General features: G+C 42.0%; 2 protein-coding genes across 3 annotated transcripts in view; one reads left to right on the top strand and one right to left on the bottom strand.

Moving 5' to 3' along the window:
* LOC120566112 (receptor-interacting serine/threonine-protein kinase 3-like) overlaps positions 1–2,406 on the top strand; it is a 36,814-nt gene extending 34,408 nt beyond the window's left edge. For both annotated transcript variants that reach the window (XM_039812381.1, XM_039812388.1), the window contains one exon: positions 1,332–2,406. In XM_039812381.1, coding sequence (XP_039668315.1) covers positions 1,332–1,861 — 530 coding nt within the window. In that variant the 3' untranslated portion in view covers positions 1,862–2,406. The remainder of the gene's footprint in view (positions 1–1,331) is intronic.
* Positions 2,407–2,753: 347 nt separating this feature from the next.
* LOC120561353 (calpain-2 catalytic subunit-like) overlaps positions 2,754–26,891 on the bottom strand; it is a 31,556-nt gene continuing 7,418 nt past the window's right edge. Inside the window, exons 5-22 of the mRNA XM_039804441.1 lie at positions 25,654–25,772; positions 17,323–17,456; positions 14,665–14,833; positions 14,476–14,559; positions 13,233–13,318; positions 12,658–12,732; positions 12,009–12,169; positions 9,447–9,616; positions 9,223–9,234; positions 8,086–8,297; positions 7,780–7,816; positions 6,653–6,740; positions 6,051–6,115; positions 5,819–5,887; positions 4,210–4,288; positions 3,515–3,631; positions 2,981–3,039; positions 2,754–2,901 (exon numbers count right to left, since the gene is read on the bottom strand). Coding sequence (XP_039660375.1) covers positions 2,878–2,901; positions 2,981–3,039; positions 3,515–3,631; positions 4,210–4,288; positions 5,819–5,887; positions 6,051–6,115; positions 6,653–6,740; positions 7,780–7,816; positions 8,086–8,297; positions 9,223–9,234; positions 9,447–9,616; positions 12,009–12,169; positions 12,658–12,732; positions 13,233–13,318; positions 14,476–14,559; positions 14,665–14,833; positions 17,323–17,456; positions 25,654–25,772 — 1,760 coding nt within the window. The 3' untranslated portion in view covers positions 2,754–2,877. The remainder of the gene's footprint in view (positions 2,902–2,980; positions 3,040–3,514; positions 3,632–4,209; positions 4,289–5,818; positions 5,888–6,050; positions 6,116–6,652; positions 6,741–7,779; positions 7,817–8,085; positions 8,298–9,222; positions 9,235–9,446; positions 9,617–12,008; positions 12,170–12,657; positions 12,733–13,232; positions 13,319–14,475; positions 14,560–14,664; positions 14,834–17,322; positions 17,457–25,653; positions 25,773–26,891) is intronic.

Here is a 26,891-nt window from a genome sequence, read left to right as displayed (position 1 = left end):
GGTGTGGGCGTGGCATGGCGGCCATTTTGAGTGTTTAGCAATGAACAAAGAAGTTGTTGTAACTTGAGTGTACGTTGTCGTATCTGCCTGAAATTTCTCAAGATTGACAAGGGTCCAGGCCTGAGGACACCTACAGGCCAAAACTGACTTTTGGTCATATAGGAAATGCGCCTTATATGACAAACAACATCCGATTTACATGAAACTCAGAATGTGTGGTCTACATGTGATACTGAACCGGCCCCTATCATATGACCACGCCCACTTACTCAGGCCACGCCCCCTTTCATAACATTTGAACCGTTTAAGGTAGAGTCTTGTGTGAGGTGTCATTGAACTCAGCAGAGACTCGATTCTTTACTGGTGATGGTTTGGCCTGCCCCCTAAGCTTTAGCCATGTCCCCTTTTATAACCAATGACCCGTTTGATGTAGACCCTTGTGTAAGATATCATTGAACTCAGCAGAGACTTCCTTCTTCATTGGTGATGGTTTGGCCCGCCCCCTATGTTCAAGCCACGCCCGTTTCAAAAATGCTGACCCATCTGAGGTAGAGTCTTGTGTGAGGTATCATTGAACTCAGCAGAGAGTTCATTTTTAATTGGTGATGGTTTGACCTGCCCCCTATGCTTTAGCCACGCCCCTTTTCACAGCTAATGAACCGTATGACGTAGAGTCTTGTCTGAGGTATCGTTGAACTCAGCGGGGAGTTCCCTTTTCATTGGCGACGATTTGTGGTGTCTGAGTGCCGCGCAAATGCACCGTCGCAAGGAGCGGATTCCATCCGGTAACCCCGACGCGCGCAGAGGCGCGAGGGCCCGTCCATCGCTGCTCGCAGCTTTAATTCTTTTCTTTAACCTTTATAGATGACAAATACAGTGTGAAACGAACCATCGCTCTCTACAGTCACGGAACTGCTATAGAACTAAATAGTCATTTTACTGTTAACTAACAACAACATGATAAATAATGTTTTCTAATTATTAGTTATTCTATAATTATATTATTTCAACAGTTAATTGTTGCTCACATCATAATTTTTTATATATTTAAGTATTTCTAAATGATTAATAAATTGTATTAATAAACATTATTTGGATGGTTATTATAAAGTTGTATCTGATGATTATATCGGTTAACAAAGAGTTTTTAAAGCTATAAACTGTTTTATTTTATAATCTATAAACATTGTTATTTAATGCTTTATAAGCCAGTTATTAATTATCAAATTATTAAATATCATTTCATTAACAGTGTAATAACTATTAACTAAAGTTTAACTAATGATGTTATTAATAACTGCTGCTGTGTTGTGTCTCGTTCTCTCTGTCAGATTCCTGTGAACTCACACTGGACACAAACACAGTGAACAGAGAACTCAAACTGTCTAACAACAACAGGACGGTGACACGGGTGGAGGAGTATCAGCCATATCCTGATCATCCAGAGAGGTTTGACTGGCCCCAGCTGCTGTGTAGAGATGGTCTGACTGGTCGCTGTTACTGGGAGGTTGAGAGGAGAGGAGGAAGGGTTTCTATAGCAGTGAGTTACAGAGGAATTAGCAGGAGAGGAAACAGTGTTGACTATTGGTTTGGACGTAATGATCAGTCCTGGAGACTCTGGTGCTCTGATGATGGTTACTCTGTCTGGCACAATAACAACAGAACCTCCCTCCCTTGCTCTTCCTCCTCTGTTTCTAGAAGAGTAGGAGTGTATGTGGACTGTCCTGCTGGCTCTCTGTCCTTCTACACAGTGTCCTCTGGATCACTGATCCACCTCTACACCTTCAACACCACATTCACTCTGCCTCTTTATCCTGGGTTTGCATTTGGGTCATATGGTGCCTCAATATCTCTGGGCTAGATTTATCAAGCCGTTTGCGCCTGTTTCCAGGCGTTAAATGTTCTCAAAGACTGACTTAACCAATGCGGGCTATTTACAAACAGGGCACACTTGGGTAAAATCGCAGATGCCTGCCACATGAGCGAGAAGAGACAAGTTGCGCTTTCAATATGCGTTTGTGGGAGGGTCATGGGGAAAGTGGGAGTTCCACCCAAAAGGTGGGAAGATACGCGTGAAGTGCGCCTAATAACATATTGGTGAAGGACGACATTTCACTTTGGTTCACATTTGTCTCACTGATTGTGTCTTTAATGTCAGAAATGTTCTTCTTCTTTAGTAATGCTGAAATGATCTCCTCAGAGATGAGAACTAGTTGTGTATAAACTGTATTGACTTTGATTTTCACTTTAATCATGTTTTATTGGAGCAGCTTCAGCTGTTAGTGATTTATTTCCAAAAAGGTTTAAAAAAGGTTTAATAAAACAGACTCGATGAGTTCAACATGTTTTAACAAATGTAAATCTGTTTCAATTTGAAATTCAAAAAATAAAGATGTTTCCTTCATACTTAAGGTATTTTCTTCTTTATTAGAACATGTTTTATTCTTCTTCTGCATATAATCCAATGAATCTTATTTCTATAAACAGAATATGTGTTTTGTATAAAAACAAATTTTTTGTAACTTCACTGTGATAACAAATTAATTATCTGGTTAAACAATGATTGCAAAGACAGCCGTTCTGGGTTTAAAATACATTTTACATTTAGTTTCCAACAGAAATGAACTCTCTCAAGATTTCAACAGAGGAGGAAGAGTACTCTGATCTTTCACTGAAACTAGTAATACCACTATATCATGTTTTTACAACACAGATCGCACGTTACAAAAAGAGGAATACAAACCAAAAAAAGCTAGTGTTCAGATTCAGTTTTATTTAAAGGTGAATAAAGTTTTCACAGATTTAATACATTTAAACAGACTTCCTGTTCCTGATCATGTTTAATCTGCAGGTGAAAACTCCCAGCATGCTCCTTGGTCAGTTGATGGCAAGACAGAGCCACTGCAGGAGAACAAAAAGAGTTCAGAGATGATGTTAGGCTTATGATCAGTAAACTTGGTAGTTACTGGATCAGTTTTACCTGCTGCAGGTCTAGCTGGATCCTGCCCTCCTTCTTCTGGTCCAGAGTTCTGAACATCTCTGGGGGAGAAAAACAGCTTAAACTTAAAAAATGCATGGCCAGAAGTAAAACCCAGGAAATTTGGCCTGTTTTTCAATGGGGGATTGACTCTTCCCAAGTATCCTTCCCAAATTGCAAAAGTGTTCCCAAGTGGTCTACCTTCCTTTCTGACCCAGAAATAGAAGAGAGCAGTCAGAAGGGTTTGATTTAGAAAATCTAATTTTTTTGCCCATCCCTAGTATGAAATGTAAAACGTGTGAAAAGTCGTCCATATTCTCCCTGCTTTCCAAGATTTTGACAAAGGTAAACAGGAAGAACAATCTTTATTCTAAGCAGTTGTACGTTGGCAGACAGAGGTAGAGTTACTCTGTCATCCATCCCATTCTTCCGACTCATGTATACAAGTAGAACTGTCAGAACATATCATTCACTGAACTTCCTGCTGCAACCACACTGACAGATGTAAATCCAGAGGTTGAGTTCTTTGAGACTCACTGAACAGCAGCTCCAGTCGGATCAGGCAGCCGATGAAACAGTCAAAGTCAATGGCAAAACTTGTGTCTGCGTATCGATTGACGATCTCGTGAATCACAGAGCTGTTCACCTGGAAACCTGAACACACAGACACACACACACACACACACACACACAGACAGACACACACACACACACACAGACACACGCACACAGAGACACACACACACACATACACACAGAGACAGACACACACACAGACAGACACACACACAGACACACACAGAAAGACACACACACACAGACACACAAACAGACACACACACACAAACAGACACACACACACAAACAAGCACACACACATACACACAAACAGACACACACACACACACACACAGACACTCACACACACGGACAGACACACATACATGCACACAAACAGACACACATTCATGCACACAAACAGACACACACACACACAGGCACGCAGACACACACACACGCAGACACACAGACACACAGACAAACACATTTGGTGTTGGACACGTGAAAATCGAGTATCGAGTTGGAAAATGCAAGTGAACGTCTGCCGAAATTGGAACAACAACTGGGAAACTGAAGAAAGATTTTGGTGGCTGTCCAATTCTTCAACAAAAGGTTCTTAAAGGAACCCTTGAACCCGTTAAAGAACTTGTTTAAGAACTCGTTAGTCTCACCAGCTTCAGCCAAAGCAGCTCTCATCTCATGACTGCTCATCGTACCAGAAGCGTCCGAGTCGTGACTCTTAAAGATCTCCTGCAGAATCACACAGAAAGAAGAAAACAGCGGTCAGTTTATATTTAATGTTATTTTTATTATAGAAACTATAAAGATCATCAGATCACACAAAAACCTGTTTAACATTCAAAAACTGAATCAGAATGAAGTATGTATATATATATATATATATATATATATATATATATATATATTGTGCTCGGGCTGTCAAACTCAGTGCGATAATAATTAAGTAATAATTAGAGTTAATGCAAGTTAATTTTAACGCCACATACTGAAAATATCAGAAACAGAAATGGAGAAATGTCAGATTCAGTTTCAAAGCCCTTCCAGATGGTTCTTTCCACCAGACTAATGTTATCTGAACTAAGTTACCACTTTAGTATGTCCAGTCGCAAACACCACTGGAGCTTTAAGGCGTACTCACACTTGGCCCAGTTAAACCGTGCCCAAGCACGTTTAACCCCAAAGTCCAGTTCATTTGACTAGTGTGATCGCTCCGTGACACCTCTCTCAAGCTGTCACGTTTCAGAGAGGTGGGCCAGGGCACCTTTCAGAGAGGTCGGTGTTGTGTCAAGAGACAATAAACAACATAGGCATTCACCTTTTCAACTTCCTTGCAAGATAAAACACCAGCAGGGGGCGAGAAAATGCATGCATTGTTGGAACCCATCATTGACTGAAATTCCTTCCTTGACGAGGAGATGCACATTCGGACACATTCAGCTCATCATTTGAGAAAACTGGAGACCCAACCACTAGGGAAATGGACATTGTTTGTGTAAAATTGTTGCCAGTTGTTAAGTGCTTATTTGTGTTGAAATTTGAGACCAATTATCTGATTTGATAATGCTATTTGGAAAAACAATGATTGATCTAATGGACAATTGATTCCTTTGATATTGTATTGGAAATGTATAGTTTTCAGTTAATATATTAATACTTTATTGTTGGTGAAACTTGAGCCTATCTGTGTACTTAAGGTAATGCATATTTCTTTTTGTGTTTTTGCCTTTAAAGGTTATCAACCTATTAGTAATTCTTCTACTGCTCGTACCTACCGTTACCTACGAACTGAGATCCATCTTAAACAAACTAAACTTGAATTAAATAAAGAAGAAGTTTGATATTTGAGTTGTGCCTTGCATCCTTCAGTCCTTGAAAAGGCCTTTTTCATGTTTGGGCAAAGAGCCAAAGTGTGAACTATATAACTTGACAGGGCACATTTCAGAGAGGTGGGTTAGGGCACGTTTCAGAGAGGTGGGTTAGGGCACATTTCAGAGAGGTGAGCCAGGGCACGGTTCGGCCCAGTCTCAAACACCACTGGAGCTTTAAAAACTGAAAACATCCCGTTAAATAACATTTACAAAAGATTTAAAAAATCTGAGATTAATTTAATTTAATTATGGACAATCATAACATTAATCCCGAATAAATATTTTAATTGATTAACAGCCCTGACATACACATGTATATAGAAGTATGATTCTATAATTCTAACAAAATGGAAGTGTTTAAACGTTAATATTTCAGTCCAGAAGCTCTCACCAGGTATTTCTGGATCTTCGTCCACAGATGGTGAAACTCAAGTAGACCCAGTTTACTGCTGCCGTCCATCTGGAGACAAGTCAAAGATCTAGACCTTCTTGATTATTAATCACTAATCAAAATAGCTTTCTGTCAGTTACTTTTCTCACTAATTGATGTTCAGACTAATGTCAACCAATCAACCAATCAGTGAGTCATTTGATTGAATCCCTGAGTGAGTATTTGAGGATACGTCCAGCAGGCTGATGATGCTGCGGCAAGTCTCCAGACTGAAGCCGTCCGTCTTCACATCTGACCCTTCAAACACAAACAGACTGACGTCACTCTGATGTCACAATGACATCACTCTGATGTCATCAAAGATCTTCTATAACTGAAGATAGCTCATTACCCGCTGCACCAAGGCTATGAAGCTGGGTCACACTTCCTGGACCCTTTCATGTGTTGAAACATTCGGTTACTTTTGGTTTTAAAGAAGTTTACATGACGTACTTGTCCTCATCGTCTATGTGGGCTGGTACTTCCTGTACTTTTGAGGTTTATCTCTACAGGTTTTTCTACTTTCTAGTTTTTTTTCTATCTTTTCTCTGTACTTTTCTCTATACTTTTTCTACCCTTCCTCTAGGCTTTTATCTACGTCTTTTCTACGTTTCTTATACGGGTTTTGTATTTTTTTTTAATACTTTTTTGGACACATTTGACCCTTTTTAGAAACTTTCAACAGTAAACGTTGCCGAGCAGCTGCAGGGTGACTTCAGCTACACAGAGAAACTCTAAAATAATGAATGTGTGAATTTAAATTAATGAATAAATCTGTGGAGACGTTAAACTTACTCTGAGAGACGACTCGGTCCAGAACCTGCTGCAGCTCGAAGGCCGAGATCTCCGAGTCCTGTCGACGGAAAGAGTCATCAACAGGAAGTCAATACTTTTTTGTCAGAATTCAAAGTTAATTAAACTTAGTTAGTTAATCATTTCTAATACAGTCAAGATCTAGATTGGATTTTATCAAACTACTTAACAAAATTCACAAAACCACACACCCAAACTGAAAAATAGCTCATATAATATATCCTGCAAAATGAAGCACTGCAACCAAAACTATATATAGCATTATCAAAATTACACTTTTGCACCAAATGGCACACACTTAATTCATATTACCAGATTGTTGTCTAACCAACTAAACACTGTTGGGCATAATAAAAATCACTCTCATCTTAGTATGCTTTGCCATAATACTAAAATAGTTCAAATTGTAGAAAATTGTTCACATGCACAGAAATATTTGCAGATACGCACACACACACACACACACACATGCTGTTGAAACATTTATCTTTTTATTTTTCAAGTCTGCAACATATGCACAGCAGATATATTTACATTGGATTGAACTAAAATATGCTCACAAAAAATAGGAAACTGAAAAAGAAAATTGCTGAAAAATGTGTAGAAAAAATATATAGAAAAGAGAGGTGCACACCTATGGTCTTTTCATAGTGCTTACTTCCTGAATGTAGTGGTAACAATTAACCATTGTGGTGGTCAGCCAGGTGGCACATATATATTGGCCAATTAGCTAATGTAGTGTCATTTTGAATGGCAGTGTTTTGAAATGGCAAACATGTGACTTTATGTCAGATTGTTGTGTCTTATGCAGAGAACCGTTTTCAGTGCATTTAAAAAGTGCCATTTTTAATTGCAAAATGTGTGTAAAGCCGAAAATCTGTTTAGACTTTTGGAGACTTGGGAAGAGGTTTTGCTCTCTGTGTGTCACTTTAAATAATTGTGCTATGCATGTCATTTTATTTTGTTAGCAATTGGAAAAAACTGTAATGAACACACAAGGTTTTATCTTACTCAAACATCTGCTCTCTGTAGATACATCACTTTAAAGAAACTTTTATTAACATATATGTTAGAGTTGTTAAAGAAACTCATGAAACAGAGTCACAAACCTCCTGGATGTCAGCGGTTAGCTCCTCCTCCATCGGACTGAAACACGGACAACTGATTTAAAAAAAAAAACTCTGACCTGCACATATGATGTATAAATATATATAAATATAGCTTTATATGGGTGGTTGACAACTTTTGACACAAAAGACAATATCAGTGAATAAATTGTGTGTGTGTGTGTGTGTGTGTGTGTGTGTGTGTGTGTGTGTGTGTGTGTGTGTGTGTGTGTGTGTGTGTGCACGCACGTGTGAGTGCGTGTGTGATTGTGTGTCTGTCTGCATGTGTGTGTGTCCCTGTGCGCGTACCTGGAGTGGGCGTGTTTCTCAGTGAACACCCGCAGGATGAAGCTTCCTGCTCGGTGCGGTTCGAAGGTTGAGGGGATGATGGCGTACTCTCCAGGCGGCAGCTTGAAGCGCTCGCTTACTTCCCTCAGGTTGATGAAGTTCTGACTGCGAGCCACTGGCGCCACCCGCAGCAGGACATCGGGGCCCAGACGCACGCCACTGCCACCCTTATACTGACCACAGGAAGAAGGTCATAATTTATACAGACCACAGAAGACACTTTAGACAGTTGAAACAAAGTTTTAAAAAAGCATCCAAGGCTCATAATTTGTAACAACAGGCCAGTTACACACTGCAAGCATCGCGCAACGTGTCAGCCGCGTGGCATGTCCGTTTATATTTCGGCTCCCATGTTAACAGGTTAGAGCTTACAAACTGCCGGCTCGAGCCGCGCCTGAGACGCGTGCTTGCTAGAAATAGAACCGACGCCTATTTTTCCCGCCCCCACATTTTACCCCCTTCCCCGCAAAATAGAATCCGCGAAAGGGGTTTTGAAGCGTTCAGGCAAAATAGATAGGAAAATATGTTTATGTCATTTAGACACGAATGCATATTAATAAATGACATCTTGATGTTTGAAAGTCTAGGTTTTGACATCAATGTAGATATAAATGTAATACAAAATTTCAGAGAAAAGATTTTCAAATATTGCACCTGTCATACAGAACGAAATATTCTGTAACATATTTTGCAGTCAATACTGCCGACGTTGTCTTGCTTTAATCAAATCAGTAGGCTATATATAAATGGTAGGATAGGCTACGATAACAACGTAGTGTGTGTGTGAGTGATGGTCCAACATCAGATAGGCTATATAGGCTCTTTACAGCTACACTAAGTTGTTATAAACAGACAGCCCACTTACCCATTTTTCAGGGTTTGATTCTGTCGGCGCTATGTCCCGAGATCAGCCCTCCCTGTATCTAGCAGCAGGAGCAGCGCCACGTCAGACACGCTTCTGATGTGTAGGACACAGAAAATTCCACGCAGCTGAGACGCAACAGAAACGCCACGTTCGTGCGACGCGTGCCGTGTGTAACCGGCCTAATGGTGCTTCAGTTGTTGACCTTGTTTCAGGTTGGATGAATGTGAACTCACCTCATCAGGAACCTGAAGACACAAACACAGACAGACATAATGACAAATACAGAAAAACACTTCATCCATCAAACTGTGTGTGTGTGTGTGTGTGTGTGTGTGTGTGTGTGTGTGTGTGTGTGTGTGTGTGTGTGTGTGTGTGTGTGTGTGTGTCTGTCTGTGTGTGTCGTGTGTGTGTGTGTGTGTGTGTGTGTGTGTGTGTGTGTGTGTGTGTGTGTGTGTACCTTGTAGATGGCGAACCCGATGGTGTTGAGGTCTCGTCCGAAGCGTCTCTCCCTACGAGTGTCTTTCTGCATCAGACCAATCAGAACGGTGCAGCCATCCTCGCCGTCGTGCGGATCATCGTCTACATCCTCCAGACGGATAAAGAACTGCGGGTCAGAGCAGAAGGTAGCTACACACACACACACAAACACACAGGCACACACAGACACACACACAAACACACAATCACACACAGGAACAAAAAGTAAAACCATGAAAATATCAGACTGCAACACAGCAGCTGAACATGTTTCACATCGTAGAGTCTGAAGGTTGGAGTTTAATAAGTAAAAGCTGTTCTACACTAAACATTTCAAAACAAAAGAGGTTTTTAAAAGTGTTTAAAGATGGAGGCCTGAGACATCAGTCCAGTTTTTCATTTTCATTTCGTTTTATTCAATTGCTAAACGGCAGTGGGCACAACTGGATTAACTTGTGCAAAACTTTAACTACAGTCTGCACAGCAACAGCTTGTTTTTCATTGCATGAACACAGTTTTCAAAATTCTACACACTTATCCCATCACTTTAACCCCAGCCTGCACAACACGGTGAATCTACAACACTTTGTTCAAATGCTAACACAATGGTGGCAAAACTGTTAACCACACATTCAACACAGAATGGATGTTAGCCCGGTGTATTTCAAACACTGCTGATTGCAATGGTTTCTTGTTTTAGACTTGTTAGGGAACACATACTGTAGATACAGTATATAGGGAAAGCTCATACAGCATTTTTTGGAAATAAAGACACACCAAATAAGAATGAAACAGTTATACATTGTACTATTTGAGAGTAACAGGTAAAAGAGCAAAGATACCAATATGTCCAGGTAAGATGTCTGAGGTTACATACACAGTTGTGAAAATGTTACAAACACTTCCTTTACTGTAGTAAAACTGTGGATTTCCCTTTTTTCACAAACTAATGGAGGTGTAAGTAAAGGGAACACCACATTCATTAGTATTTCTAGATAATGTAGGTTCATGGCAAGAGAAGACATCCAATTTGTTGATAAAAAAAACGTGTAAAACTTCTGGACTATTATGTAATATTTGGTTTGTAACATTTCCAGTAATTACGTAAATTACTACAGACAAAATAAAAATAGAAATATCTATTTACTGTAGGTGAGCAAACTGAGGCTATTCATTCATTCACTGAGCCTGTTTTGACGGTGAAGTAGTGTTGAAAATCCCCTCCTACGCTGTACATTACCCTTACATTTTTTTTTCGATTGCTAAATGACAGTGGGCACAACTGGAGTCACATGTGCAAAACGCTAACTACAGTCTGCACAGCAGCAGTTCATGTGGACCAAACTCTAGTTCATTTGTCATTGCTTGAACACAGTTTTCAAAACTCTACACACTTATCCCATGACTTTAACCACAACGTGCAAAACACTGTAGATTTACAGCACTTTGTTCAAATGCTAACACACTGCTGTCAACACTGTTAACCACACATTCAAAACAGAATAGATTTCAGTCTGGTGCCTATCAAACACTGCTGATTGCAATTTTAGCTGAAAGCCTAAGCAGGTGTCTTGTTTTAGAATAGTTAGTGAACATATACGGTATTTATACAGAGAAAGATCAGAAAGTCTTTTTTTGTATACAAACACCAAATAAGAATAAAACAATTATACACTGTACTGTTTGAGAGAAACAGGTAAAAGAGCAAAGATACCAACATGTCCAGGTAAGATGTCTGAGGTTATATACACAGCTATAAAAAAGTGAAAAACACACTATATCTTTACTATAGTAAAACTGTGTTCTTACTGTTTTTCAGAAAGTAATGGAGGTGAAAGCAATAGAAACACCACATTCATTAGTATTTAGAGATGATGCAGACATCCAATGTGATAAAGAGAACTTGCCACATGATGCTGGAGAGAGGCAGGATTAGTCACACTATTCTTTGGTACTGTTTTGTACCTTTAGTTTTTTTCCCCAGTAATTCCATAAATTACTAGAGACAAAATACTATATTGAAGAAAACTGCTGATTTTCATTCCTTCTTGTTTACCTTATGTAAAAATTGGTATGTTATACAATCTATATTTTTTCCTTAAATAAACTGTTGAGTAGTGTCAAGTCACTCAAATTGTTCAAACTGTAAAGATGAAAAAGTTTGTAATTTCTGTATTGGTGTTTGATGCTAGTGTTTTTACCCTCAGTGTGTTCTGAGTGACAGTGTGTGTGTGTGTGTTATCTCAGTGAGGATTGTGCATAGTGTTTTGAGACATGTGTTAAGAGTTGTGTTGCTTTGAATGAGTTTTGCAGGTGATGTGAACTGTTTAGCTCAGGTGACTGTTGGTAGTGCAGACTGTAGTTTGAGTTTTGCACATGTGACTCCAGTTGTGCCCACTGTCGTTTAGCAATCGGAAAAAAACTGTAATATACTTCCCAACTGTTTTCAACTGCCGGCTTTTGTTATTGAACTGCTGACGTTGAAACCCCACACCCCTGGGCTTGCCACAACGAGATGAAAGCTAAAGAGCCTGAGCGTTACCAGGATAGTTCCTGCAGCCTCCGGCGGTGGAGCCGACTCTCCACGTGCCCTCAAACTCAGCGAAGCTCCAGCGGCCGACGGTCTCGCTGGTCAGCGTGTCGGGGGTCAGGTTACAGATGTCCAGGCGGGAAAACTTGATCAGAAAGTCAGAGTAGGACATCCTGTAGAGACCAGGGAGAGGAAGAGGAGAATACTCCTTGACAAGTAAATCGCCTGCATTCAATATCCGACTTAGTGGGATACAGAAGTATGGTATACGCAGGGGGAGTGCATGCATTTCCTCCTTTCTGGTCTATATATCCCTGCCATTGCTGAACGCTGACCCTTTTTTCCCGCCATCAAAGTAGCAAAACTGGATTTGGACACACCGTAAACGCACCTGCGCCATGCGCTTCACGCCATGAGCTTAGATCGTTAAAATAGGGCCCCATATATTATATACCTAAAATAAAAGTAAAGCACTGTAACGTGAATACATAGTGCCTACAAGATCAAATCTGAGCAAATCTGTTGCTGGTTGTATTTAGCCGCTACAGAGCTCTGGGACGCCGGCTGCAAGCAGCAGTTGTTTAGCCGCCAACAGGTGACTGAGAGCCGACCAGAGATCCCAGTTTGGTTTGGTTTAGACACCAAAACTACTCCGACTCACCAGAACTCTCCATCGTCAGCTGAGTGATCCAGCTTCCTCTTCTCCTCCGGCTCAACTTCATCCCATTCCTTCGAACTGACAGACAGACAGACAGACAGACAGAAACATCAGAGAGACAGACAGACAGACAGAGAGAGACAGACAGAAACATCAGACAGACAGACAGACACACAGAAACATCAGAGACAGACAGACAGACAGACAGAGAGACAGAAACATCAGAGACAGACAGACAGAGAGACAGAAACATCAGAGAGACAGAGAGACAGACAGAAACATCAGAAAGACAGACAGACAGACAGACACATCAGACAGACAGAGAGACAGACAGAAACATCAGAGAGACAGACAGACATAGAGAGAGAGACAGACAGAAACATCAGACAGACACACAGAAACATCAGAGAGACAGACAGACAGACAGACAGACAGACAGACAGACAGAAGAGAGATAGACAGAAACATCAGAAAGACAGACATAAATATCAGAGAGACAGACAGACAGAAACATCAGAGAAACAGACAGAAATATCAGAGAGACAGACAGAGACAGACAGACAGACAGACAGTCTCACTCATCGCTCCAGGCTCCGGTCCACTCCACCTGTCCCCAGGGGTTTCTGATTCTCAGCAGCTCCACCACAGAACCAACGTGATGAACCTGCAGGACAGAAGCATCGCTGGTCGGTCTGCTGCAGGAACCGAGCTACATTTTCAGTAGTGCTGTCAAACGATTAAAATATTTAATCGCGATTAATCGCATTAATGTCATAGTTAACTCGCAATTAATGGCAAATTTTTATCTATTTTAAATGTCCCTTGATTTCCTTCCTGAGACTATTTAGCACCATCGCTGCGTCCAGAGCATAGCCCCGCCCAAGACCGTTGTGATTGGTTTAAAGAAATGTAAACACTCATAACATCAGACCTGTAATTTAAAACAGAGCTGGAAGTATTTGTGGCTCGTTGGTCTAGGGGTAGGCTAGTCAGCATGATGTCATGTTGGTCTACAGATCAACATTTCTTGTCATTTCTAGGGATGCACAGAATCCTGGATTGGGCTTCTGATTCGGCTGAATATTGGGCTTTTTGACGGGGTTTCTGCCAAACCTTAGAATTTTTTTCCACCAAACCCTACGCTTGCACTTCGCGCGCTATGCTGGTCGACGTAGGTGGAACGTTCAATGCAGTAGGCTGTGAGAAAGTGAAAAAGGAACTGGTGAGCAGAAAAAGTTGTTGTTTGGCAGTACTTTCAGTCAAAAGAAGGCCATTCAAGTCCAACTACATGTTCAATCTGTTCAATGCTGATTGGTCTGGTGGTGGCGAGGACCCTAAACTATACACAACATGGCCGCTGTTACAACATCTGGTCTGAAACATCAGAAAGAATACGAGTTGTGCATGAAGGAATCTCCAGACAGCAGTCAAAATGCAGCAACTAACATACAACAACATTGCAGCAACATTACATATATGAATGTTTTTACTGTTTTAATGGACTGAGGATGGGAGCAGGATTCGTTCTTTTTTTTATTATTATTATTTTTTGGGCATTTTTAGGCCTTTTAATGACCGCACAGCTGAAGAAAAGAAAGGGGAGAGAGAGGGGGAATGACATGCAGCAAAGGGCCGCAGGTCAGAGTAAAATCCGGGCCCGCTGCATCGAGGAGTAAACCTCTTTATATGGGTGCGCACTCTACCAACTGAGATATCCGGGCGCCCCGGATTTGGCAGAATCTAACCAGTGTATTCGGTATTCGGCCAAACCCCAAAAATCTGGATTCGGTGCATCCCTAGAGATTTCCCAGAATGCCTCACCTGCTCTGCTGCAGTGATGGAGTAGGCGTGTCCTTTCACCAGCTTCTGACTGGTGATGGCCTCTGTGTCGTAGGCGCTGGAGATCTGACAAACACAGAAACATGAAACATAAATCCTGCCGCAGCTTCACATCTGTAACGTTACGGACTGACCCTGGATACGTCTGTGTTTAAATGTCTGGGTGTTTACGTCGATGGAGCAGCCCAGCAGTGAGCCGCGTGTCAGGGCCTTCCTCATGATGTTGAACAGGAAGGGCGGAGCTTTCATCAAGTCATAGCTCTCTGCGATTCCTCCGGTGAAATCCTCGAAACCCTCGATGCTCGAACCTCCGGTCAGAGCCTCGTACGAGCTGTTCACCCTGCAGGGAATAAACAGGACGCTACACTAACTCACCGACACAATACTGCAGAATCAGGTTGTAGGGGAGTAAAGACACACACACACAGACACACAAATAGACACACACAGAGACATACACACACACACAGACACACATGCACACACACAGACACAAACACACACACACAGAAAATCAGTGAGTGTTTCTAGTGTTTGTGGGGACCTCTGAGTGTTCTAGTGTTTAGTGTTCGTGGGGACCTCTGAGTGTTTCTAGTGTTTGTGGGGACATCTGAGTGTTTTTAGTGTTTGTGGGGACCTCTGAGGGTTTTTAGTGTTTGTGAGAGTTTTTAGTGTTTGTGGGGACCTCTGAGTGTTTTTAGTGTTTGTGGGGACCTCTGAGTGTTTTTAGTGTTTGTGGGGACCTCTGAGGGTTTTTAGTGTTTGTGGGGACCTCTGAGTGTTTCTAATGTTTGTAAGAAACCTACATACACACAAACACACACACATACACACATACAAACAGACACACACACACATTCACACACACTCACAGACACACACATAAACAGACACACACAAACACACACACACACACACATACACACAAACACACACACATACACACATACAAACAGACACACACACACATTCACACACACTCACAGACACACACATAAACAGACACACACCAACACACACACACACACACACACACACACACACACACACACACATACACACATTCACACACACTCAGACACAAACACACACACAGACACACACTCACAGACACAAACAGACACACATTCACACACACTCACAATCACACATACAGACACACACTAACACACACACACACATGCACACACATAAACAGACACACACAGACACTTTCACACACACTCACAGACACACACACACACAAAAACAGACACACACCAACACACACACACACATAGACACACACACACACACACACACATACACAAACAAACAGACACACATTCACAAACACTCACAGACAAACACACATACAGACACACACAAACACACACACACACACACAGATACACACAAAGACTAAGGGAAGAAGTAAAGGTGTTTTTTGATGCTTTTTGCCACGTTTTTTGTGTCTCTTTTTGTCGCCTTTCTGTCATCTCTCTTCATGTACAGGCTGAGGCTGAGAGAGGAAGTGAAGGCCATGTTTGCTCTGCAGTATGAATCTGGCTGCAGGCGTTACACCTTTACCTCTTCAGAATAAAGAGCTGACTGTTTGTTTTCCAGGCCGGCCGAGCCGAATGTTTACCAAGCACGCCCTGCTAATCACACACACACACTCTCACTCACACACACACACACACACACACACACACACACACACACACACACACACACACACACACACACACAAACACACAAAAAACACACACAAAACACACACAACGCAGCTAAACACGAGGTATTGTTTTGTTTTCCAGGCTGGCCGAGCCAAATGTTTACCGCCCTGCTAATCACACACACTCACACTCACACACACACACACACACACACAATCTCACACACACACACACACACACACAAACACACACACACTTACATTCCTGTCTGCATTCAGAGTCAGCTGAGGTGAAACCGTTTCAGACACGTGTAAACCAAAGTTCAGTCACAAAGACACAAACTTTAGTGGCTCTCTTCAGCTCTTTTAGCCGAATGTTAAAGGATCTGCAGCGTCAGCTTAAAGGGAGTTTACTGTCAACAAACAAACAGGGAGCAACATTCAAATAATGCTGCTACTGTAAATACGCCTGAGGCAAACTTCCATCTCTTCCTTCATCTCATGCAAAAGGCTGCTGCTCGCTTTTAACAAACGCCTCCAGGCGTGCACGCATTACAACCCTTCTTTGTGGAGTGGACGCCAGGCACACACACTGACACACACACACACACACACACACACTGAAACACACACACAGACACACAGAAACACACACACACACACATACTGACACACACACAGACATACACACTCATCACACACACACACACACACACACACACACACACATAGACACAGACACACACACACACACAGAGACACACACACACACATAGACACAGACACACACACACACACACACACACATAGACACACACACAGAGACACACACACACATAGACACAGACACACACACATAGACACACAAAGATTTTGCGATTTATTAAAGAGAGAATTTCAAAAGAAAGATATCGTTCTACATGTACAGACTGAGGGAAGAAGAAGTGAGGTTTTCTGCCGTTTTTGTCATTTTTTTCTTACTATCTTTAACTTCTCTTTACTCATCTAGACCCTGGCTGAGCGTTTGCCTATCCTGCCTATAATACCACCGTGGGCTGCCCTGGCTGAGCGTTTGCCTATCCTGCCTATAATACCACTGCGGATGCCCCAAGCGTTTGCCTATCCTGCCTATAATACCACCGTAGGCAGCCCTGGCTGAAGCGGGGTCTTACTTGGCGTAGGCTTTCTCCAGCAGAGCGCTCCAGAACTCGTCTCCCTCTGCAGAGTGGACGAACAGCAGCTTCCCGTCTCTGGTTGGCAGCCGGTCGTCCACGACAACGTCCACCCACTCCCCGTACTGCCACAGCTGCAAACACAACACAGATTATGAGCGATTCTTACTCCCCGTAGTCACCAAAGGAAATATTGGAGCCATTCTTCAACAAGCAACATATCTGCAGAACATTCTAAACACTAACATGTTATGTTTCAGACACATCAGGAGAACATGAACTTAGTTTGAGACGTGTTTCTGTCTCAGGAACGAACTCTGACACAGAGAAGCTAACGTTAGATAATGTTTGTGAATGCCCTAACAAAACAATTTTTTTAGTTTAGCTAAATATGTCTTTTAGTTGTGTAAATATCTAACGTTAGCAAATAACATTTTTATACATTATTTAAATATAACTTTTCATCCATCCATTCGACCTTCACTAGATGTTCAAACGAGGCCACTTCCCTTTAGCAGTCAGAAAGGTGGTGGTGGCACAATAGATATGACACATGCCTTCGGTGTGGGAGACCCGGGTTTAATTACCACTGCGATACATCAACCAATGTGTCCCTGAGCAAGGCACTTAACCTCTAGTTGCTCCACAGGCGTGTTACCTCTGACGTATAGCAATTGTAAGTTGCTTTGGATAAACGCGTCAGCTAAACGACGTGCAATCATGTAAAAAAGAAAGTGAGGACCGTTTCATACCGTTGGCACTGCTTGAAATGCGTTATCTTTAGTATCGAGGATCTTTGGTTGAGCATAAAGGTCTCTGTGCATGCTCATAGCGTGCACGCCATCTACAGCGGCCCGCACACAGTCGATGTTGCCTGCAAATGTAACTGAAGATAACCTCTCCCCAGAGCCATAACCCAGCCCTAGTTGACGCAGCCTTCACACTGGCACTTGAAATCATCTCCGTAATATGCTATGCCCCCCAGTGGACGTCGTACTACGTCGTAGAAAGTATCGGAACCGATTAGAAATGTCCAATTCTCTATGAGCTCTCATCTGAGTGCTATAGAGATATAAACAGAAAGGCTGCTGCTGCCCAGGATGTTGATGTGTCAGGTCGGTTAAAGGTGATATAGGGTATAATGTCAATAGTTAGATGTGATATATAGGGTATAATGTCAATAGTTAAATGTGATATATAGGGTATAATGTCAATAGTTAAACGTGATATAGGGTATAATGTCAACAGTTAAATGTGATATAGCGGTATAATGTCAATAGTTAAATGTGATATAGGGTATAATGTCAATAGTTAAATGTGATATATAGGGTATAATGTCAATAGTTAAACGTGATATAGGGTATAATGTCAACAGTTAAATGTGATATAGCGGTATAATGTCAATAGTTAGATGTGATATATAGGGTATAATGTCAATAGTTAAATGTGATATAGGGGTAGAATGTCAATAGTTAAACGTGATATAGGGTATAATGTCAACAGTTAAATGTGATATAGCGGTATAATGTCAATAGTTAAATGTGATATAGGGTATAATGTCAATAGTTCAATGTCTGTCCCTAACTATTAGCCACAGCAGGTATCCTATGCATTGTTTCTGCACGGAAGAATTTTTCTCATATTCCAAAATGAATCCATTACATGACAACATATCGTTATGAAATCATTATTTATTTCATTAAAATTTAAGAATTCAGATTTGTTTATCAGTACAATAGCACCGCTAACTTCCGCTCGGATTGTCGGATAGGAACTGTCTGTTGCCTGTCGTACGAGTTCAACTTTTTTAACGCATCCGGATGACCAACAAACCAGATTTTTTTCCGCACCACACTCGTTCGCATCGGTTCGGACCCATTCGCATGCAGGCTGCGAATCTCCAGAGGAAGTTAATGACTTCCGGTCGTTTCGCAGCCGTATCTACTGTGCCAATATGAAGGCTGCGTAAGACTGACTTGATTCTTCTGACCAAGTTTATCCTCCACGTCTCCAAATATTAGTTTGCTGGAAACCTCTAAATGGCCCATATGAAACCCAGACATTTAGTTTCCTATCAACTCTTTTTTTTTTTTAAGTTCTATTTATTGGTAAAACATGTCCCACCCCAACCCACACCCTAACATCCTCTTGTGGTTACAAAAAGGGATAAGATAGTTAAAAAACCATTGAACAAATAGACAAACAGTATACAGTACACCATATCCAAAAGAAAGAAAAGGGAAGAAAGAAAAATCAAACATAAAAATAAAATGAGTAAATAAAAAGAAAGAAAAAGAAGAGCCACACCTAAAGTCATCATCCTGTCACAGATACAGAAGACCATACTGAACCAGCAGTGTAATTTCTAAGGTTGGTCATCCCAGTCTTTTAAATCCTTCAAGTTATCAAAGTAACGTAAAAAGGGGGCCCCCTCCTACCCATAAAACTTGGACTTGCTTCCATGCAGAGTGTACTTAATTTTGATCAATTTTTAGTGATACAATACATCTCTCAGCCATCTAGCATGACAAGGAGGTCTAGACCCCTTCCAGTTTAGAAGAATGAGGCGGCGCCAGTAGTGTTGTGAAAGCAACCACACTGTGAATGTCGGACCGGCCAGTTTGCATTAACACCGAACAAGGCAACCATGGGATGCACATCCAATGTGATATTATAACGCTTCACTTAGGGAACCAAATATGCTCCTTGCCGGAAGGGCAGCGAAAGGGCGGGGCAAGCCCAGAACATATGAAACAACGTCGCTGGAGCGCCGCCGCCCCCTCTTCACAAGTGGGATCGACGTTAGGGATATATTCTCGCTAATTTAGTTTTACAAAGGTGGGAGCGATGAACTATTTTAAACTGAATGAGACCATGTCTACAGCATGGGGATGATTCATGTACTTGTTTTAATATTGCCTCCCACATATCTTCAGAGAGGGGGCTGCCAAAGTCTTGTTCCCAAAGGGTTCTCAAATTATCCAAAGGTTGCCCGTCTGGGTGGTTTATTAAAGAATATATCTGAGAGATAGAGCCTTTCTGATTAGGATTCAAGGACAGAATTTGATCTAAGATGGTGGAGGGTGGTTTGTTGGGGAAGGGGGGATAGCCCTTCCTTACAAAGTCTCTGATCTGTAGGTAGCGAAAGAAGTTGGTGGAGGTCAGAGCAAATTTTTCTGATAACTGATTAAATGAGGCAAACACTCCATCAATGTATAAGTCCTTAATGAGACAAATTCCATTTGAATGCCAAGCTCGGAAAGCCAGGTCAAGTTTAGCTGGAGTGAAGAGGTGATTGGTTAAGATGGGTGCCATCAGGGATGGGCTCTGCAAGCCGAATTTACTCCGGAACTGGGACCATATTTTAACAGTTTGAAGAATTACTGGGTTGTCAGACTGCACGCTGGATACGAGAGCGAGAGGAGAGGTGGTCAGAGAATGTACAGGGGCCATCTGAGACTCCATCCCCACCCAGACCTGAGCTGTAGGGTCAGAGTGACTCTGAACCCACTCAACAACCCTCTGAATGTTACTGGCCCAATAGTAATGGAGTAGGTTGGGTAGAGCCAAACCGCCGCAACGTTTGGGCCTTTGCATAACTGTTCTACGAGTGCGTGGTGGCTTACCGCACCAAATGAAGTTAGAAAAATGCCTATCCAGTTGAGAGAACACCCTCAGGGGGATAAAAATAGGGATGTTCTGAAAAAAGTACAGGAATCGAGGCACAATATTCATTTTTATCAGATTAATACGACCGACCACAGACAAAGGCAGGTTGCGCCAACGTTCAAGATCCGATCTACATTTCTCAATTAGGGGGACAAAATTGAGCCTAAATAATTGTTGGATAGAGCGTGAGACGGTAATGCCTAAATATCTAAAATGTGAGCCAACTGTCCTGAAAGGGAATACGGAAGATGGAATGCTAAGAGCTGGGGAATTGATTGGGAAAAGTTCACTTTGTTCCAGGTTGAGTTTGTAGCCAGACAGTTTTCCAAATTGTCCCAGGATAGCTAGAATGGGGGGTATAGACATATTGGGATTAGATAGAAATAGAAGAAGGTCGTCCGCGTATAGCAATACTTTATGGGTAATACCCCCTCTGTGTATTCCTTCAAAAGCTGAGCACTGACGAAGAGAGACAGCCAGGACCTCAATAACAACGTTGAAGAGTAGCGGGGACAGTGGGCACCCCTGTCTAGTTCCTCTGAAAAGAGAAAAATAGGCAGAAGAGTCGTCATTCGTACGGACAGAGGCTAGCGGCGACGAATACAATAACTTAACCCATGAAATAAAGTTAGCACCAAATCCAAACCTATGTAAAATATCAAACAAAAAATCCCATTCCACCCGGTCAAACGCCTTCTCAGCGTCTAAGGAAAGCACAAGTTCAGGCACATCCGTCTCAGACCTGGAATAAATAACGTCAAAGAGCCGACGAGTGTTGGAGAAAGAATGCCTGCCCTGCATGAATCCAGATTGATCGGGTGAAACAATGAGTGGGAGGGCCCTCTCAAGACGTCTAGCCAGACATTTTGCGAGGATCTTGCAATCGACACACAGCAATGAGATAGGTCGATATGAACCAGGTAGAGTAAGGTCTTTACCATCCTTTGGTATCAAACAAATGGAAGCCTTTCTCAAAGTCTGCGGAAGATGACCTAAAGACAGGGCTTCATTGTACATGGCAAGGAGTAAGGGTGACAGGCTAGTCAAATATTTTTTAAAGAATTCAACCGGTAACCCATCATGCCCTGGAGATTTCCCGGATTGCATACTTTTAATAGCCTCTTGAATCTCCAACAGCGTAAGTGGATGGTCAAGTTCAGCTCTCACTTCACTGTTCAAAGAGGGAAGAATCAGGGATCGAAAAAACTGTTTGGCTTCTTCAGGGCTGGGACTGCACTCAGAGGTGTATAGGTTTTTATAAAAGTCAGCAAATGTACTATTAATTTGTTCGTGGTTGGAGGTTATAGTGCCTAAGGATGTTCTTATCTGAGTTATTCGCCGGGTTGCAAATGATTGTCGGGCTTGATGGGCCAAAAACCTGCCTGCCTTGTCCCCATACTCAAATACGGAATAATGTGCCCTGAGGAACTGCTGTTCAGCCAGCGCTGTTGACACCAAATCAAATTCTGTTTTGAGACTGAGTCGCTGCTGGTAAATTTCTGGAGTGGGAGAGGCCGCATATTCACCATCCAGCTTGGCAATGGCCTCAGAAAGCTCCTTAATTTCAGCCAGATGTCTCTTTTTGTTCTGCGCTGAATAACTAATGATTTGCCCTCTTAAATAGGCCTGTAAAGTTTCCCAAAAGGTACTGTGTGAGACAGTGGGTGAAGCATTAGTTTCGACAAAAAACATGATCTGAGTCTCAATAAATTTTACAAAATCAGCCTCTGATAGGAGGAGGGGGTTAGACGCCAAGATCTGGGTGGGGTAGGACTGTCAGGAAAAGCCACATAGAAAGTGAAAGGGGCATGGTCCGAAATTATTATACCATGATACACTGGTCTGCTGATGAGAGGAATAAATTTGGTATCAAGAAGACAGAAGTCTATACGGGAATAGGTATGGTGTACGGGAGAGAAGAATGAGAAGGCTTTCATAGTTGGATAATTTAAGCGCCAGGGGTCGAAAAGGCTGTATTGCTCAATGAAACTATTAATAGAGGTTGCCATTTTGGATAGGGGAACAAGTCTGGGTGAGGAGCGGTCCAACTCAGGCTTAACAACACAATTGAAGTCTCCACCGTTTATCAGGGCATGGTCGTCGACGTTCGGGAGCGAGGCAAAAAAGTTATTAATAAAGTTATTATCATCCCAATTGGGAGCATAAACACAGGCAAGAACAACCCGTCTACTCAGGAGCTGGCCCGAAACAATTATAAATCTTCCATTTGTGTCAGCAATTACTCTGTTGGCTTCAAAAGGGATATTTTTATGAATAAGAATCATAGCGCCTCTGGCTTTCGTGTTGAATTTAGAATGAAAAATATTTCCAACCCAGCCTCTTTGCATCCTAGCTATATCTGTTGTACGTAAGTGCGTCTCCTGAACGAAGGCTATATCAGTTTGGAGAAAAGCAAGATGGGCTAGGACCCTAGACCTTTTGATGGGATTATTCAGGCCCTTCACATTCCATGTGGTAAACTGAATTTTCCTGTCCCAGGTACTACTCATAAAAGGAGACAATAAAAAGAGGTACAAACAAATAACATTGTGCAAAAAAAATACCCAAGAGGAATGTTAACCCACCCCCCCCCCCCATAGGCACCTACCCAAACTAGGTGCACTAACCAACTAAACCTTAGAGCATGCCTGGAGTGCATTGGACTTGCTACTCTAACATCTTGGGGCTCCTCCAAAACATAGTAACCCACAAAAAAAGAAAGAAAAGAGTAAAATAACCTGAATGACAACAATAACAATGGCAGAGGACTGCGACCACCTAGTAAGCCTACCAACAAAACGGTTGTATTAAGTGGCGAGAGAAAAAAAAAAATATATATATATATTATAAAAATAAAAATAAATAAATAAGAGAATAATAAACGCCCCCCCCCAGAACCAATACATTTAAAATAGAGCCATCTAACCCTGTGGCCAACCGTCAGACTCTGGAAACAGAGACAATAAAAAAAATTTAAAAAAAAATAACAAATGAGCTAACCCTTAATAATGAAGAGCTATATAGTGGGTCCTGAAAAACACAGATGCTGAGGATAACATAAGAACAGGCACTGCATCAGTAGGCTCGTCCACAGAAACCTTACATCAGTCATCCGTTACTCACTTATTTAGGCAGGAGCAGTGAATTCAGCACAAGAGACACACCATATAATACACAGATCCCATCCGACGAATATGTGGCCTCCTGCCAAGAAGGAGAAGTGGGCAATTTTAGTCTCATCAGTCATTATCACCAGCCGCCCCCTTCTCCTCAGTGGTGTCCTCTAGGGCAGGCAGGACGTTTCTATTGATGAAAGAGCATGCATCCTGTGGCGACTTGAACTCCTGTCTGGCGCCGTTGAACGTGAAGCGGAGAGTGGCCGGGTGTAACAGTGAAAACTTCAGTCCCGCCTGATGGAGTAATTTTTTTGCCGGCGTGAAAGTAGCCCGTCTGCGAGCCAGGTCCGGGCTGTAATCCGGATAAATACTGATCTTGTTTCCTTTATACGTCAGGTGGCCGGTCCGTTTCCAAGAGAGGCGAAGTAGTAATTCTTTGGTCTGGAAGTGGTGCAAACGAGCTATCATGACTCGCAGTGGGCCAGAGGGGTTAAGCGGCCTAAGTGCGCGGTGGGCCCGATCCACCTCGGTCGGCGAAAAGCCTCGGCACCAAAGATCTCAACTAAGAAGGCCTCCATAAACGCGGTGGGTTGGCTCCCTTCAGCCTTCTCGGGGATTCCAACCACACGGATATTTTGCCGGCGGGACCGGTTCTCCAAATCATCCAGCCGGGACTGCAGCGCCTCACACTGAGTCTTTAGCGTGGAGTAGTCAGATTCCAGTTGACCAACTTTTCCGTCAACAGTGGATAGGCCGTCTTCTATATCCTGAATTCTCTGACTGTTGGAAGAGACAGCAGCATTCAAGGCAGTTACCGAGTTGCGCAGCTCCGCCAGGATTTCTTCCTTCATTGATGCGACATCAGAGCGGATGTCACCCAGGAGGCTCCTCAGGTGATCACCGTGCCCGACAGCGGCGTCATTAGCATCAGTGCTGTTGCTGCTAGCCTTGGCTAGCGCCGATGCGGCGTGCGACAAAGTTTTGTTGGTTCTGGTAGACGGTTTTGCGCTCATTTTGTTAATGGATGAGGCCAAAAAGTTACACCCAAGCGACTTAGTGGTCTATCTGAACGTCTGCGAGTAAAGTGGTGTGGTAAAATTACCGGGAAAAAGAAAACGAATGCGGAGGAGATGAGATAAGACTTCCTCACGTCGCCATGACACCGGAAGTCCACCTCCTATCAACTTTTATGATTGAAATATCATCTGCACCCCTAGTGGAAGAAATAAAGCTTGTTTTTTTTGGATTTGGGGCATTTTTATTAATTAGCTAATTAGCTCATTAAGGGGTCGGCACCGCAGGTGATTATAGGGTTAAAGAAAATGAACATATATATAAATATCAACATGCAACTTCCCCCAGCTGATAACTGACATTCAGACAAATAGAAAATGTATTACATGTTTCCAGAAATGTTATATTTAAATGTACAAATGAGAATCTCTTTTATAGGAAAAGACATTTCCAGTAGTCTACGGAGGAAAACAAAGCCCGTTAAAGACCTTGATGCTAATCATCACTGCAGAGAGATGAAGGTGTGTGTGACCTGGAAGTGGAAGATGCCGGCGTACTGCGAGCTGAAGCTCTGTCCGGGAGGAACCACTCTGCTCAGAATCTGAGGGTCCAGAGTCAGAGAGGCGATAGCTGCTAGCAGCCAGCAGTCGCCTGCAGACACAGAGCAGGGCACGTTAGTTTTTTACAATCACTTTGCTACTAATTTCAGAACCTTGACATCATTTTTCAAAACTCTAGACACAAAACTCAAAACGGTCATCACTTGTAACACAGGCTGTCTAATGTTCAAAACACTGCATTGTGCATTCATATATTTAAAGAAATCTTGCATTTGCACAATCATTGGTTCAAAAAACTAATTTATGGTGAAATACCATTGAAACGTTACTTTAGATAATCCACACACAAGCTACCCATAGTTTCACTGAGTCATCGTTCATACAGTCATTAAATATTGTAGTACAAAATAGGTGATACATGTTTCATTATGGTACTAGACGTAAATACATCCCTGTAAAAGTACTGCAGTAGTAGAGAGAACAGTAATCATTGAACAAAACCTGAAATGTATTGATGAAAAACAACAAAGTACGATCACAACATAGGTTCATTTGAATCAAAGCAAAATAATTAGCTACAAAATAGAAAAGAAAAGACAGTAGTACTGTAGTACTGTAAAACATCAAATGCAGTGTTCCTCAACTAGCTTGTACTGTAAAAAGCAAAACAAAGAAGTGATTACTGTACTTCTCATCTACATTGCAATTAGGCAAACATCTTGGAAAAAACCTTCGGGCATGGCGAACAATGTGGTACAAGTATATGTATATGTACTGTATATGTATATATACAGTATATATATAAAGTATATATCTCAATCATCAGTAACGAGTTGGCAGAATTGGACAAGCAATCCCAAGGGCCTGCATGCATGCAGTGCAGTACTGTCAATACTGTAAATAGTCTTAAAGGTGGTACATGGGACCATAGAAACAGTGTCTGATAAACAGTAGCACATTACAGTAAAGAAGGATGATGAAATATTACATCCATAGATAGTGTAGTGTAATTGGTTCATGCTCCACGCTACAGTTTTTTACAATCACTTTGGCGCTAATTTCAGAACCTTGACGTCATTTTTGAAAACTCTAGACACAAAACTCACAACCAATGATCAAAATGCACATTTTTCAAAACTCTAACACTTTTTTCAATTGCTTGGATACAATACACATAAACCAAAGATCATTTGTTCATTTAACAAAGATC

The sequence above is a fragment of the Perca fluviatilis genome, chromosome 1, assembly GCF_010015445.1.
Source record: "Perca fluviatilis chromosome 1, GENO_Pfluv_1.0, whole genome shotgun sequence".
NCBI classification, from domain to species: Eukaryota; Metazoa; Chordata; class Actinopteri; order Perciformes; family Percidae; genus Perca; species Perca fluviatilis.
Note: the sequence above shows the minus strand (reverse complement) of the source record. Positions and strands in the feature narration are given on the sequence as shown.